The sequence below is a fragment of the Eleutherodactylus coqui genome, chromosome 9 (genome assembly GCF_035609145.1).
Source record: "Eleutherodactylus coqui strain aEleCoq1 chromosome 9, aEleCoq1.hap1, whole genome shotgun sequence".
In the NCBI taxonomy this organism is placed as follows: Eukaryota; Metazoa; Chordata; class Amphibia; order Anura; family Eleutherodactylidae; genus Eleutherodactylus; species Eleutherodactylus coqui.
The window spans coordinates 96,280,612-96,295,860 of NC_089845.1; the positions used below are offsets into that span (position 1 = coordinate 96,280,612).

A 15,249-nucleotide genomic window follows, 5' to 3' on the forward strand; every position below is an offset into this window, starting at 1 on the left:
TTTAACCAATTTTACTACTAATAGTAGCATTTAGGTTGATATATGTAAAATGAATTACATATTTAGACCATTTCATTTAGTGAAGTTCACCAATATAGAAGATTTGATGTGATAGGCTTACATCAGATTCATGCTAAAGGCACTACTAGTGGCATAGCTATAGGGGTCGCAAGGGTTGCACTTACGACCAGGCCCCTATGCCAAGGGGGCCAAAAGCCCTTACCTCGCCATAATAGTAGCTTAGGGTTGCTATTTCCTGAGTCCGTCTTAAAACTCTGATCACTGAATATGCTTTATTGCTTTTCTATTCATGCTGCCACTTTGTAGGTTGCACAGTGTGTACAGCACTACCGACTCCTCCTGTCTCCGATCTCCGCAGAGATCATACGGTACTTTGAGTGTTATGAGACAAAAGGAGGAGTTGGCAGCATTGTTGCATTGTGAGGCCTGCCAGAGGATAGCAGCAGCGTTAGTAAAAAGAAAAAGAGAAAAAAAAAAAAAAAAAAAAGCTTATTTAGTGATCAGAGATTTGGGGGTGGGCTTGGCCGCAAAGCCAGGCTTATAGAGCAAGCTTATCAGGATGCGGGGGCCCAAAGAGCAGGCATACTAGGATGTGGGGGTTAAAAAAAACGGGAATTTTTCTTACCGATAATTCCCTTTCTTGAAGGCATCATGACAGCATACACCTGGAGGTTGCTCACCTGCTGACCTGATGGGACAGGAAGAGGCAGAACATAAAAGGCACCTCCCCTCCACCAAACACCAGTGCATTCCAAATAACCACAGTGACAGTATACTTAACCAGAAGGTGTGTTTTATTAGCACCACACACCTTAGACAAAGAAATCATAAGCATACACATTACCTCATGTGTTAAACAAACAAGGGTAACCGTGTCGGTAGGGGGGGAAAAGCCCATATGCTGTCATGATGCCTTCAAGAAAGGGAATTATCGGTAAGAAAAATTCCCGTTTTCCCTCCGACATCATGACAGCATACACCTGGAGGAATACCAAATAACTGGCATGGGCTTTTTTAGGGAGGGATTACTGCTTGAAGCACCTTCCTCCCGAAGGTTGCATCCTCACTAGATTTTAATGTCCAGCCTATAAGGTTTAATAAACGTATGACTAGAAGTCCACGTGGCTGCGTTACAAATCTGTTCGATAGAGGCGTGCGCTCTTTCTGCCCAGGAAAATGCCACCGCCTGAGTAAAGTGGGCTTTCAAACCTTCTGGGGGAGGAATGCCCCTGGCCTTGTAAGCCTCCTGGATGGCTCTTCTGAGCCACCTGGCTATTGAATCTCTAGAAGTAGCCTTCCCTTTGGCCTGCCCAAAGTTTGTCAGTCTTTCTGCAACTTTCCGTTGCCTCAAGGTACGCTAATGCAGCTCTTTTAACGTCAAGATTATGGAGCCTCTGCTCCTTTTCGTTTTTAAAATTTAGACAAAGGCTGGAATGACTATTGGCTGGCCTCCGTGGAAGTCTGACAAGACTTTGGGCTGGAGGGAAGGGTCTAAGAATACGATCTCATCCGGGTGCATAGTCCTATATGAGGCCCTTTGCGAAAGGGCCTGAATTTCACCCACACACATAGCCGACATAACTGCCACAAGGTGGGCTACCTTGTACATCAGCAAGGCGATGGATAGGTTTCTAATAGGTTCAAACGGGGGAGAAAAAAAATCGCAGAAGGCCTGAAGGACTATAGTCAGATCCCAGGGGGGGCACCATCAGCCTTATGAATCGATGCAGTCTACTCGCCCTTCTAGGAAATTTCCTGATCCCCTTGTGCTCAGCAAGCACGAGATCAAAGAATGCCCTCAAAGCCACTACTTGGGCTTTGAGGGAATCTGGACTCAACCCTTATCGGGGCCTGCCTGGACGAAATTTAAAATTTTTTACGAATGTCTGATTGGATGTCTGGACTCAACCCTTATCGGGGCCTGCCTGGACGAAATTTAAAATTTTTTACGAATGTCTGATTGGATGTCCTGACCCATCCATTCTGAGAATTTTTTCCCGACTTTGGAATAAATCTTTTCCATCGAGGGCATAAGGCTCTCGCAATTAGTGGAAACCCTATTAGATGATAGACCCTTTTCTAAGAATTTTACCCGTTCAAGATCCAGACTCTAAGCCTGAACTTGTGAACCTCCGGGTAGAGGAGAGGACCCTGCAGCAATAGGTCCAGTCTTGATGGAAGATGGAGAGGCTCTCCCACTGACAGATCTCAGGAGAGGAAACCAAGGTCTTTTGGGCCAATAAGGCGCTACTAACGTTACTGACAGCCTTGACCGCAGTAATTTTCTTAGGAGTAGAGGAATCAGGGGTAAAGGGGAAAAAGCGTAAGCCAAGTCCCAAACCCAGGGGTGAGAGGGGGCGCCCGTGCCTAAGGCTTGTTTCTCCGAGTCTCGGGATAAGAGAATACGGCAATTGGTATTTGCGCTTCACGCAAACAAAACTATTTCGGGTACCCCCTATTTGTCCCGAGTAGGCTAAACACTTCGGAATGGAGTCCCCACTCTCCTGCGTCCACTTTCTTCCTGCTTAGAAAGCCTGTGACTGAATTCTCAGCTCCTTTTATACGGAAGGCCGACAGTGACTTAGTTGTGAGTTCCGCCCATTGAAGGAACCTTCCCGCCAAATGCTGAAGTAAAGGATTCCTGGTGGTACCCTGGTGGCGAATGAGTGGCACTGCCATCATGTTATCGGAAAAAATCCTCACATGCTTCATCCCTAAACGGTTTGCAGGCTACGTCGGGTTTCCCAAACCTCATTACGTTCTCTAATGTTAGATAACCTGGATCTCTCATGAGGGTCCAATGTACTCTGTATATGGCCACCTTCAAAGGTGACCCCTCACCCTTTTGCGCTGGCATCAGTTATCACGGGGTCCCCATTAAAAGGTTGTCTAAGGACAACCGCCAGCGGAGTGAGGATCTAGCCCTAGTGGAAATAGGGATTGTCCTGTCAAGTGAGGACTGACTTGTCCCCATTCTGGAGGATAAGTGTCTGGAGATCACCACTGTGGAACTGGGCCCAGGGAACCACTCCAATGCATGAAGTCATTAGCCCCAGGATCCGCATCGCCTCTTATTGAAACTGTAGATTTTTTATATAGAGCAGAACATTCTCTAGAATGAGCCGTTTCCTTAGAGGAGGAAGGGACGAACATTGGAGACGAAAATCCAAAAGGACTCCCAGGAATTTTTTCCTGGTGTCCAGATCCATGTTGGATTTCAAATCATTAATGATCCAGCTCAGACCCTTAGATAGCTGAAGCGTGGACCCCCAGTGTGACCTCAGAATAGTGAGGGGATCTGCCACCAGCAGGGAACCATCTACTGAGCTATGCCCCCTTTCAGATGGGGGATGATGATAATCCCGTGATTGTGCAGAAAGGCTACCATTTCAATCACCCCTTTGGAGAAGATCCGTGAAGCAGAGGAGATTCCAAAGGGAAGGTGCCATTCTCAGCGCAAATTTAGGAACTTTTTGCGAGTTGACATAACTGGGGATGTGATAATACTCATCCTTTATGTCAATCGTAGCCATAACGTTATCCCTACCAATCAGGGGGGTTGCGGTTCTGATATTCTCCATCGGTGGGAGCCGTCTGGTTGGGAACCAGAAAGAGAGGGGAGTAAAACCCTTTCCCCCATTCCGTCTTAGGGATGGGGTTAACTGCACCGATATCCAGCACGATTTGTTCACCCTTAAGTAGAGCCTGCTCTAGGGTTGGTGCCGGGATGACGGTCGCGGTGGAACCGGAAGCCCGTACTTGGACCCAGGCCCACACAGTCCGAGGTTAAAATGAATGTATTTGGAGGGCGGGGTTCTAGCTCAAATCTTGTACCCCTCCGTCACCAGGCCTGCGCTTGTGGGATCGATTCCTGTCATTAGGATCGTTTCCCAGCGTGTGGTAGGCACCGTCAGTAGCTATGTTTCTCCAACTAGTGCACAAGTGAACTAATCTTCTGCGGGCATGAAGATGCAGGTTGAGGGACAACAGTAAGAGCCTTACCGCTTCCTCCGATCTTTCCATTCCCCACTTATTTGTAGACGAGGGACATGGAATTAAGGCGCTTTTTGCGGGGTCTGATGACTAGCCGCCCCGAAAGGGTAGGGTACACAACCTATTTTTGGAGGTTATGTCTCTTGACCACTACTTTACCCCTGAATGACGGCCGCAGTGGTGCCGGAAAGCCCATCCTTGGACCCAGGCCCACGCAGTCTCCGGTTAGCTCCCAGATGAGGTACTTCCCACTGGGGCAACCGGGGCTGGCAGAAGAGATGCTCGTGTTGGATAGGGCTGCCACGCGGGTTCTGAAGCGGACCGTAGAAGCTGACCTAGTCAAACCACTATAGAGCGAGCCACCAAGGTGGCCGCAATATTAGCTTTATAATGAAGCTGGACGTGGACCAAGCCTTACGCATGGTCATGTCTACTTTGTTGTCCATGGAGTCCTTTAAGTGGGACGTATCCTCAGATGGTAGTCCACTTCTTTTAGTGTCAACATTTGGCGTCTCCTCAAGGATAGCCACTTCATTGTCTGCAAATAAAGGACACTCCTAAAATTCTGTTAGAAATTAACGGAGCTTGATCCATACAATTCCAATCATTAAGGATCAATGGTTTACGCAACATGACGTCCTGCACAGTGCAAGGTTTCTCTGTTAGCGTTTTTTCGAAAACGAGATATTTTTTCTCCCCCTGCGACACTTCCAAGATCTTCAAGATCGAATTCTTCTGCCATGTCAGAGTCGGACTCTAACACTGCCGGAGTAGACCCTCTTGTGGCCCCTAAGGGCCCTGGTTTGAGGTCCGAGAGGTAGGACTGTTTCTTCCCGGACAACTGACTGGATTTCAGACATGGGGGAAGATTTTTCTTCCTGCAGAATTTTCGCTGAGCAGGAAGCGCATAATGTTTTAGAATAGGAGTTGTCAAGTTTTGTAAGCATACAGGACGCTTTTTACTTCTCCTCCTAGCCTCCCTAAGTTTTTGAGTATCCCTATCGTACATGACAAGGGAGAGCTCTGTTAGTAAGGGAAGTGTAGTGCAGGTGTCTGTAGGTTGGCCCACAGGACCACTTACAGTTTGGAGATTCTCTGGGTCCTCTCTTGGCCGACATCCTGCGCTTGTGGGATCCATTCCTGTCCTTAGAATCGATTCCTAGCGTGAAAAGAAAAAACACCAGCCGACTTCTCCTGGTGCAGGGGCTTTAAATTTTGAATCTGGCGCCAAGCTGCGCCAGGCCACGCCACCTTTGTGCGCTCCATCGAGGCCACGCCCACTTGCGGAGCGTCTGGCATCACATTCCTTGTGTTCCGCCCGCTACAGCCGGGACCCAGAGATGGCGGTCACCGCCTGGTTGACGGCCGCGGTGGTGCCGGAAAGTCCGTCCTTGGACCCAGGCCCACGCAGTCCCCGGTTCGCACCCAGATGAGGTACTTCCCACTAAGGCAAGCGGGGCTGCCAGAAGATGATATCTTAGAGATGGCGGCCGCCGCCTGAATGACGGCCGCAGTGGTGCCGGAAAGTCCGTCCTTGGACCCAGGCCCACGTAGTCCCCGGTTAGCTCCCAGATGAGGTACTTCCCACTGGGGTAACCGGGGCTGCCAGAAGAGATGCCGTCGCTCACCGGTAAGTCCTGGAACCACCGTCATGGGACAGCATCGCTGGAGCTCTGCCGCTGCTGTCCTGGAGGGACAGGAAAAGCACTGGTGTTTGGTGGAGGGGAGGTGCCTTTTATGTTCTGCCTCTTCCTGTCCCATCAGGTCAGTAGGTGAGCAACCTCCAGGTGTATGCTGTCAAGATGTTGGAGGGAAAAGGGCATTATTACTGCAGGGCACAAGGGGGACATTATTTCTTATAGTTGGCACTATGTGGAGAATGATTACTGCTTGGAGACACAATTAGTTTATGGGGCACAAAAGGGAGCACTAGTACTGTATGGAGTACAAAGAGAGGCATTGGAAATAGCAGTAGTATGGGAAGTGTGTGCAGAGACAAATCATAGTTTGAAGAAATATTTATGGCAGTCTGGAGCAAGATAAAAGAAAAACCGGAAATTAATGACTTCATTTGAAGATGTCACTGGTGATCACTGGAAATAACTGCAGTGTAATCGCATAAGAGACCCAGCGATGCAGCAGAAAGTTCTGGACAGACTACAACTGGCAACCATGAAGAATAGTTATATAGGTGACAGGGGCTGGACAGGCTGAGTTTTTGCACCAGGGCCCATGAGTCTTTATCTATGCTCTTAGGCACTACACCACTTTTATAAGACCCCACAGCTTTTCCTATTACCCACATTAGGATACTTAGGATGAAAGTATCTAAAAAGAGAGTTTTTCATTAATAATACTTCCTATGATCAAAAGTCACACTGTCAGGCTGTGAATGAATACTAATATGAAGGCTGCACAGTGAAGGAGAAGAGGGATTAGCACAATTTGTAAGCAGACTCACACAGAAAAAAAAGACAGATGGAATTAGTGATGTCTGGTTCGAATCTTGTGTTCCAAGTAATGGATTTCACCGTGACACGTTGGGTTATTTTATAAAAACAAATATTTGACAGGAGAACGAGAAATGGTTTAAAATGCATTATTATGGTGTAAAACCAATCAGGCCTTAGTATCAGTGGTGTACCACTGTTGGAGGCAGAACACTCTGCTGCTGTGAGGCTTCTGGGCCAAGGGGTTTGGGGCTGAATGACCCACCACCTCTACCACACAATATATTGCTTGCCTGTGCTGTATACAGTCACATGGCAGGCTTATTCTGACTTTTGCTATAAGGCCCCCCATGACTTCACCTCTGCTTAGTGCCAATACAGTATAACATTTTTAAAAGGCTAATCTAGTCTCCTGAGGGTGCCTTTACACAGTCAATGAAATTGCACCATTTTCCTGCGCTGCGAGAAATCACAAAATTATGAAGCCAATGGCTCCCTTCACATGTGCGATGTTTTAATGCTTGCGATGCAGCGTGAAAACAAAATCGCAGCATGTCCTATCTTTTTGCGATCTTGGCCATGACTTCCAGAGGGGCCAGCGGCAGCAGCACCGGCCCCATTGAAAGTAGTGGGAGAGGATCGCAATCCTCTGCCACTGCTCTATATTTCATAGGGTTTAGGTTGGAACTCTGCAGGCCAGTCCAATTGTGAAACATCCATATCCTCAAACCAATGCAAAACAGCGCTAGATTTCTGACTACAAGCATGGTCTTGTTGGAAGTATGGCTGACTATTCCCGCATTGTTGGCAGCACATTATTCTTTAGAATGCGAAGGTACACCTCCGTGTTCATGATTCTTCTCGCTACAACCAACAGACCGAGACCATGCCATGTAAAACATCCACAGACCATAACGGAACGTCTGTCGTACTTATCTGTTGGCACAACACACTCAGGATGGAGTAGCTTAATTCATCAATCCATAGAATATTCTTCCATTGCTTAAATGTCCTATGACAAGGCTTCTTGCAGTATTGTATATGGTTCATGCATCTTCTTTGAGAGAGCTTACCAGCCATTTGCAGGATGAATGGAGGGAAATGCCAGCTGAAGTGTATCTGATGTTCGTAGAAAGTATGCCATGGAGAGTAACTGACGTTATTAGGGCCAAAAGAACCCTACCAAGTATGAAAATAAATTCTACTTTTGATTTTTACTCAGATGTCCAAGCGAGTATACACCACTATGAGTGAACTTACAGCCCAGTATGTGCAGTATAGATGTGACTGAGATTGGCTTTCCACAAAAATAAAACATGTGCTATACAGAATATATCAGAGTCAACTGTCTTGTTATATCAGAAAAGAATCTCTGCCAAACGCCCATCCCAGCTATGACCCCACTGTGCGCGCTGCCCTGGCTTCTTGGCGGTGCCTGCCGCTGGCAAGTACTTTATCTTCTAATCTTATGGGAAGTCTATAGACCGGCCAGAAAGTTTTCTTCAATGAATTATATATGTGTCAAACAATCTTGGGAAGAAAAAAATAATTGAGAAATCTAGACATTGCAGGAAAGAGGAATTGTAAAAATGTTAGCGGACAGACAGCGCATGGTTTTGATCTCGTCATACATGACAACAAAATCTCTAAGTATGTTAATCTAGTGTGAGAATAAATACAGAGGACAGGCATACACAATGATGAAGTAGTCCATAAGAGAATGCATTGATGTAGGAATGACTTGCAGTCTCAGACTGGCCCACCAGGGAACAGGTGAATCCCCCCGGTGGGCCCCGAGCCAGGAGTAAGCCCCATACACTAACATGTGTAATACAGTTGTTGCACTACAGTACATACAGATACTGTAAACCACATATGGTATGTAGTGGCCCAGAACACCATCCTGGTTCCTTCTATAAATGTCATACATGTTTTGTCCTATGTAGATGCACTGTGCAAAGCTTGTCCTGTCATATCAAATGTGTGTGTTGCACAGCTTCGGCACTTGAGAGATTAACTTTAATAAAATCATTGCCTGCATGTAGATGTATCAGTTTGTCTTGTCATGTGGTAAAAGAGAGGTTATAAAAATTGGAGACATTGAGAGTGGAAAAGGGTCCATCTTCAGGAGTTCCAACAGAGTGCTAACACGGAGCCACATGGAAGCACCTTTAGCTTCCATGTGGGTGAAGATGGAGGAAGAGGAGCAATATCCCGTAGCGTTTGGAGTGTGGATGTGAGAGGAATGAGTCCCTTCAGCAGAGAGAGCAAGAGAGTCCTACCAAAGTTCTAAAATAGGTACCCGTTCACACTACAGGAGTTTCCTGTGCAGCCCTCCATAGTTATGATCACCGCACAGACATACTTTATTGTGACACCCACACGTCTGCCATGCGGGGTGTGTATTGACTAAGCCTTCCTTTAGGAATTGTCTTCTAGAGGGTCTGTGGAGTGACCTTAACCACACACACACACACACACACACACACACACCTGGAGTGCTCCCAATCCAGGACCCGGTAATGTACAGATAATGTGGACTGTAGGACCGTACTCATCCTGTGTATCCTCCCTACCTCTGAGCTATAGCCTGTTACTGCTTAAAGTGAATTGTACCTGCATTACCTGTTATACAAGTTTATTCCTAAATAAAAGTTATACTGGGCCCTAACAGTCCCTAGGGTTCCAAGGTACTAGACACAAGTCTCTGTATTTATTTCTCTGCCGTATAGAATACTGGTGTGTGGGAACAGTAGTGTCACGAGTGATAAGTACTAATACTCCTCAACCCGTTTATTGGCATTTCCGGTCATAGGGGGTGTCAAAACTTGCTTGCAAATCTATACTGGCCTTGGCTGCGTGTCATCTCTCTGGGACAAGAGCATGGTAAGTGCCGCCGTGACACATCAGTAGTTATCCCTCCCAGCTCTTTATGTTAGCCAGGTGCTCATCTGCAGCAGTCCCACTGCAATGAATGGAGCAGTAGAGCACAAATCGTGGTTGAAAAATCACATGAACAAGAGGCAGCCGTGACCAAGCTCCTCTAAACTCCCTCCCTCTTCCCTCCCCCTCTCCGCCCCTTGCCAGCAAAGGGAGGGAGCGGGAGCTTAGCAGAGCTAGTCATACAAAACTCCCTCCCCTCCCTCCGCAACCTATGGCAGCTGCTGGCAAGAGGAGGAACTTTAGAAAACGGAAGGAGGGAGTTTAGCAGCAGCTCACATGTCTAATGGTTCTCATAGGCTCCCATAGGAGTCTATGGAAACAGCTGGCATATTCCGGCAAAAGATAAGACAAGACCTATCTTTTCCAGGCGGCATAAGAATGGCCAGCCGGAATGCGCTCCATATGCGCTATCCTTTTAGATGGTCGCGATTTTCAGCCGGCGTTTAGTCATGGGACAAAACCACCACGATAAAACACTTGAGAAACTAGCCTTAAATGGATGTATTTGTTGGATTGTGGCCCATGTGGTACTCTCTCTTCTGCCTCCCCCCAATGCAATCTACAAATAACTGTACCATACAGTGCCCAATTGCCAACACCATACACTTGTCTAAACAGTGCCACAGAATGTACAACTACATGTCAACAAACAGTGACCAAGTAACTACTATACAGTCATCTAATAACTGTGATTAGATAGATAGATATGAGATAGATCGATAGATAGATATGAGATAGATCGATAGATAGATATGAGATAGATCGATAGATAGATATGAGATAGATCGATAGATAGATATGAGATAGATCGATAGATAGATATGAGATAGATCGATAGATAGATATGAGATAGATCGATAGATAGATATGAGATAGATCGATAGATAGATATGAGATAGATCGATAGATAGATATGAGATAGATCGATAGATAGATATGAGATAGATCGATAGATAGATATGAGATAGATATGAGATAGATAGAGATATAGTTAAAATTACTGAATGCCACAGAACTCTCCTTAAAAGGGTTTTTTATGACTAAACTATTAGGACTAAACTAATCCAATTAGTGGGTGTCCGCGACTCATAACTCTCACAAATCAGCCAAATAAAAAGGATCATGGCACTTGGGTCACAAAGGCCATGGTGACATCGTGTAAGAGCAGTTTTGTCCCATTCATGTAAATGGGATTGAGCAGCTATACCAGACACTGTCACTATGAAAATGTTGAGCTCTGTACCTATTGTGCAGTGAAGTGGGCGACATACTCACACAAGCGCCGTGGCCGTTTCGGACATCTTATTGGCAGAATCACTGATAGGAGTTTAATAACCTATCTTGAGGCGGGGACATCAGTGGTTTAGGGTCCTTTTACACAGGACGATTGTTGGGCACTTACGCATCTGAGAGTCATCCCAGCGATGATTGCTCTTGTGCTTCCACACAGGAGAGATGATCGCTCACTGAATGGAGGTGGAGCATGCAGAGATCTCTTCCTGTCTCTCGCTTCCATTAACAGTAAACAGGCAGTCGTTCATAGATGAGTGATTGCCCGTTTACAATGGCCCATCATTTGATTTTTATGCCTGCCTAAACTGAACGACAAACAATAAGCAAACAAATTATCGTTCAGTTTTGCACAAGCCAGTGATAAATTAAACATTAAGCATTTTGTGTATAAAAAGGGGCCCTCAGTCCTAGAAAGACCCTTTAAAAGTTTCAATATGTCCACAAATCGCATCCATTTCTTCTTGCTCCAAAGTTTCTATAATAGAATTTAAGCAACTTTACAATTAGGCTTGAATAAAGTTCTCCTACAGGTTTTGTGCCTACAGTTCCTTTGCAAGAAAATGTGTCTCCATAGTAACAGACTACAAACAAAATGTGTAGTCTGATCTTGCAGTCCTATTCCCATCCATCCTCTACATCTTGGTCACCACTTGAATGTATACTGACAGACAGGCATTGAAATCAGCAACCTAGAAGCTAATAAGTGAGTGTGCAGAAGACAGCTAGGGATCAGTATCCCCCTTCCTCCGGAGTTCACTGTCCTATTGCCAAGAAACACATTTGACTTGTCCAAAGCTTAATAAAATTGAAAGGAGCGCTTTAAAAATATCTAAAAAGACACCTTAAGACTTTTTCCATTTTTGGTTATTATATAAAAGACACATTACTTGTCCAGTCAGTATTGGCTTTTTCCAATTTAGCATGAAAGAGATCTATCCCAATATTCCAGACACCATAGAGACGAGAATATTTGGACATAATACAGGTGAGAAAGAATAAAGGAAACTGCAGTGGTTTGGCCAGCGAGCACAGAAAACGGATCTGGTGATGGAGACAAGTCTGCCGCCGAGACTTTAAGCCCCTGAACGTCATTGTGCATTGACAAAGTCGACATTGCAACTATATCTGCATACAAAAGATTACAATCAATAGACAGTGAGTATTTGAGAAAGCTTTACAGAATGATTCAACCCCCACTGGGATCAACACAGAAGGAAGCAAAAGGGCAATAACATGTGCTATCCATATTTTGTGGAGGGACGCTCCGCCATGAATTGTGGGATAATTTCCTTATTAGTTGTCCCATGGGGGCCCCCCCACCACCCTGTGCACTCCCACCCTTTCAGATTTTCTGCAGTATGAGGAAATGGATTATGCCTTCTATTACTAAGGGTCAGAATCCCTTTTGCTTTGGTCAAAGGTTCAACATCCCATCTGTCTACACTGCTAACTAGAAGAAATCTGGTGGTACATCCAGCACATTAGCGTAAAAGCAATTACCACGTATTTCAGGTTCTTCTTTTCCTGGTGAACAAAAGGCGAAGTACATAATCCAACATGCTAACCCTCGTTACCCCAACAGTACATTTCGGATAGGGGGCACTGCCCTCACACCCATTTTATTGGCCACTAATCCAGTTTATATCAGTGGGATCTGTCAACAATCATCTGATATACAAGGTCAGATAGCCATGCTCTATAGGAAATCGCTACTCAGAAAGGGGCTACTTTAATATTTTTGCCTACAGTCCTCTACCAAACCATCAAATCAGGAGGGTGCAGAGATAGTATCTTACAATTGAATAAACAGTGTTCTGATTGATTAAAAGAGGTTGTCCAACCTTTTCAAATGTATGGTGTATCCTCAGGATAGGCCATCAACATCTAAATCATTGAGAGTCTGCTGCTTGAGATCCTTGTATAAGGATTACTATGGAGTCTTGGGGTACATTTATGTAAAGAACACATGATGCTTTCGGAGGAACGAGGAGCAGGAGGAACGAAAGAACCAGAAACCATCATGTGCCAAAACGAATGATAATCTTGGTTCTGAATGGATTACATAGTCTAGTGAGTCAAAGAACTAGTAGCAATTCAACCATGTTCAAGACAGCAGCATTTTATTTTCTAATTGGATATGCCATAAATGCCATGGGAATATCCCTGAGGACCCGTGTTCTTGATATAGATGTAGGTCCCAGAGGTGGAAACACATGTATAAGAAATTGATGGCATATATCCTGCAGATTTGCTCTACATGACTATAATTCAAATATCACAAACTTTGTAAAAAATAATAATAATAATTATTAAACAAACAAAAAGAGGAAAAGAACAACGAGACAAACAGCAATGAATTACTATTGACAACTCTTACCTCCTGGACAGTGTCGCACTGCCATTTTACATCTTCTAGACTCAGCAATGGTTGGACATGGAATAGTGTCTTTTGCTGGCTTCTTTACAATCTGTCGAGTCCTTGTCTCTAGGCCCCACTTATATCCACACGTTTGATTATTCCTACTGCACGTTCCCCATTCACTCCATGGTCCCACCTCACACCCATCTGGAGGAACGCAACAGAAATAATAAAGGTTCAAGGAGAACTTTATTTAATTAAGTCAACTGTAATAACCCAAAAAGTGAAGATACTGTCTAAACCTCAACAGATGTATGGACATTACATATCACACAGTTAGTAGTTATTTTATTTACTAGTAGTTACTTTATTAGAAAACCCTTAAGATAAGGTAGGCTTCACTAACCTACACACTCCATGGTGTCATCCAATGGTGCATACCCCTCCGGACATTCCTCAAAACAACGTCCTTTGTGAGAGTAAAATCCTGGTTTGCACTTAGTGCAAAAATCTCTGCTAAAACAAGAGTCGCAATTCTCGATTCTGCATCCTAAAAAGAGAAGTTGAATAATTAGTTTTTCCTCTTCATGTATTAATATACAAAGTGTACTTTAAGGTCAGGTAGTGTATGAAGCATTTTCATATCTTTTATGCACAGATTGATTGAAGTTACAAGCCCAGTTTTACAGGCTGCACCTTTAGATGCAGCATGGCTATGAATGTTTTGTGTGGATACATATACATAGTGTCATTATCTAAGATAGGAAGCAAATATTGTTGGATAAGATGATCTGGATCAACAAAAGACAATTCGAGCCGAATTACAGGAAGTTCATATGGAGCATGTGTCCCAGGCCTCTATTACCTTAGGGACCTAGGAGTCCACCACCATCCAAGCCTTCCTGTCCAAACCAGTTCTTTTGACAATTCATAACCAGATCAAGGACAACCGGTTGTCTAGCAGGGGAGCTTTGGGATACCAGCTGTCACAAAAATCATGTTATCTGAAGACCATTTGGAGCTCCTACCCAGCCGAGAAGAGGTGCAGAGGAAGCTACACACAAGTGCGGTGCTCTCCATGAAAGTCTAAGGAAGTTGCTTGGTTGACTGTCGTCATAACTCCCAGAGGCCAGTGGAGAAGGTGATATACATGCAAAGGCACCCCTCCTCTATGTTGCTACAACAGGGAATAAGTTGGGGCCGCCAGCAATCTTTTTACCCAAGAGCCCATATCAATCAGCCAAGATGGGAATACCACCATGCCAGAAATAGAGAGCATGGTGAAAAACTATCAAAAGATATATTGCACAGAGTCTTTGTCAAGCCTGTGTGCAGTTGAAACGTTGCGGTGTATTATGGAGGAATAAAGTATATCTTTTGATAGTTTTTCACCACGTATGCTGTCATGCTCTCCATTTCTGGCATTACTGTATATCCGTGATTTTGGCTCCCATGTGGCTGTGCATAACTACTGCCTCGCCGAAATCCGTTAGTAGGCTGTGCTGCTGGTAAATCTTTCTTCTTCGGCTGGGAATACCACCATGATCACAGCAGATAGGATGATGACCAGGAATACAAAACTAGACCAGCAGGTCATTTTACACCATTTCTGTAACCCTCATAAAACTGAATGGGAGGTAGAGAAACAGTGTAACACAGCAAGCTACACCATTTCAGTAACTTGAGAGCTGCAGAAACTTGCGGTGCTACACTGATCAAGGACAACCCATTGACAGCCCGCTCCACTGTTTCTGTAACTCCTGACTACCCCGGCTACCACATACCACCAGTCTAGCGGTGGACAGACTCAGAACTTGACATAGACACCTGTTCTGGAGGTGGAATCACATCTATCAGAGTATATTCATACGGCGGCATCAGGTGCAGATTTTTTTTCTCCCACAGATTCCGCCACCAAAATCAGTGGAAAAAAAGTGCAGACGAGCTGCAGATTTCTACTTGCAGCTATGTAAGTGTATGGCAGAGGATCAGCATGTGAATTTAGTCCTTTTCAATTGAAGAATTCACACATGGATTTTCTGATACAAAATACGTGTCAAGAAGTGACATGTCACTTCTTTCTGCAAATTAATTTCACATCTGCACTATATAGACCACAGTGCGGATTCCCATTAAAGCCAATGGGATGCAGATTTGACGTGGGTTCCAGCCAAGTTTTCTGCTGTGTGA

General features: G+C 44.9%; 1 protein-coding gene across 1 annotated transcript in view; it reads right to left on the minus strand.

The window, feature by feature from the left end:
• RSPO2 (R-spondin 2) overlaps nucleotides 1–15,249 on the minus strand; it is a 130,799-nt gene that overhangs the window by 25,278 nt on the left and 90,272 nt on the right. The window contains exons 4-5 of the mRNA XM_066578985.1: nucleotides 13,466–13,609; nucleotides 13,078–13,266 (exon numbers count right to left, since the gene is read on the minus strand). Of these exons, the coding sequence (XP_066435082.1) occupies nucleotides 13,078–13,266; nucleotides 13,466–13,609 (333 nt within the window). The remainder of the gene's footprint in view (nucleotides 1–13,077; nucleotides 13,267–13,465; nucleotides 13,610–15,249) is intronic.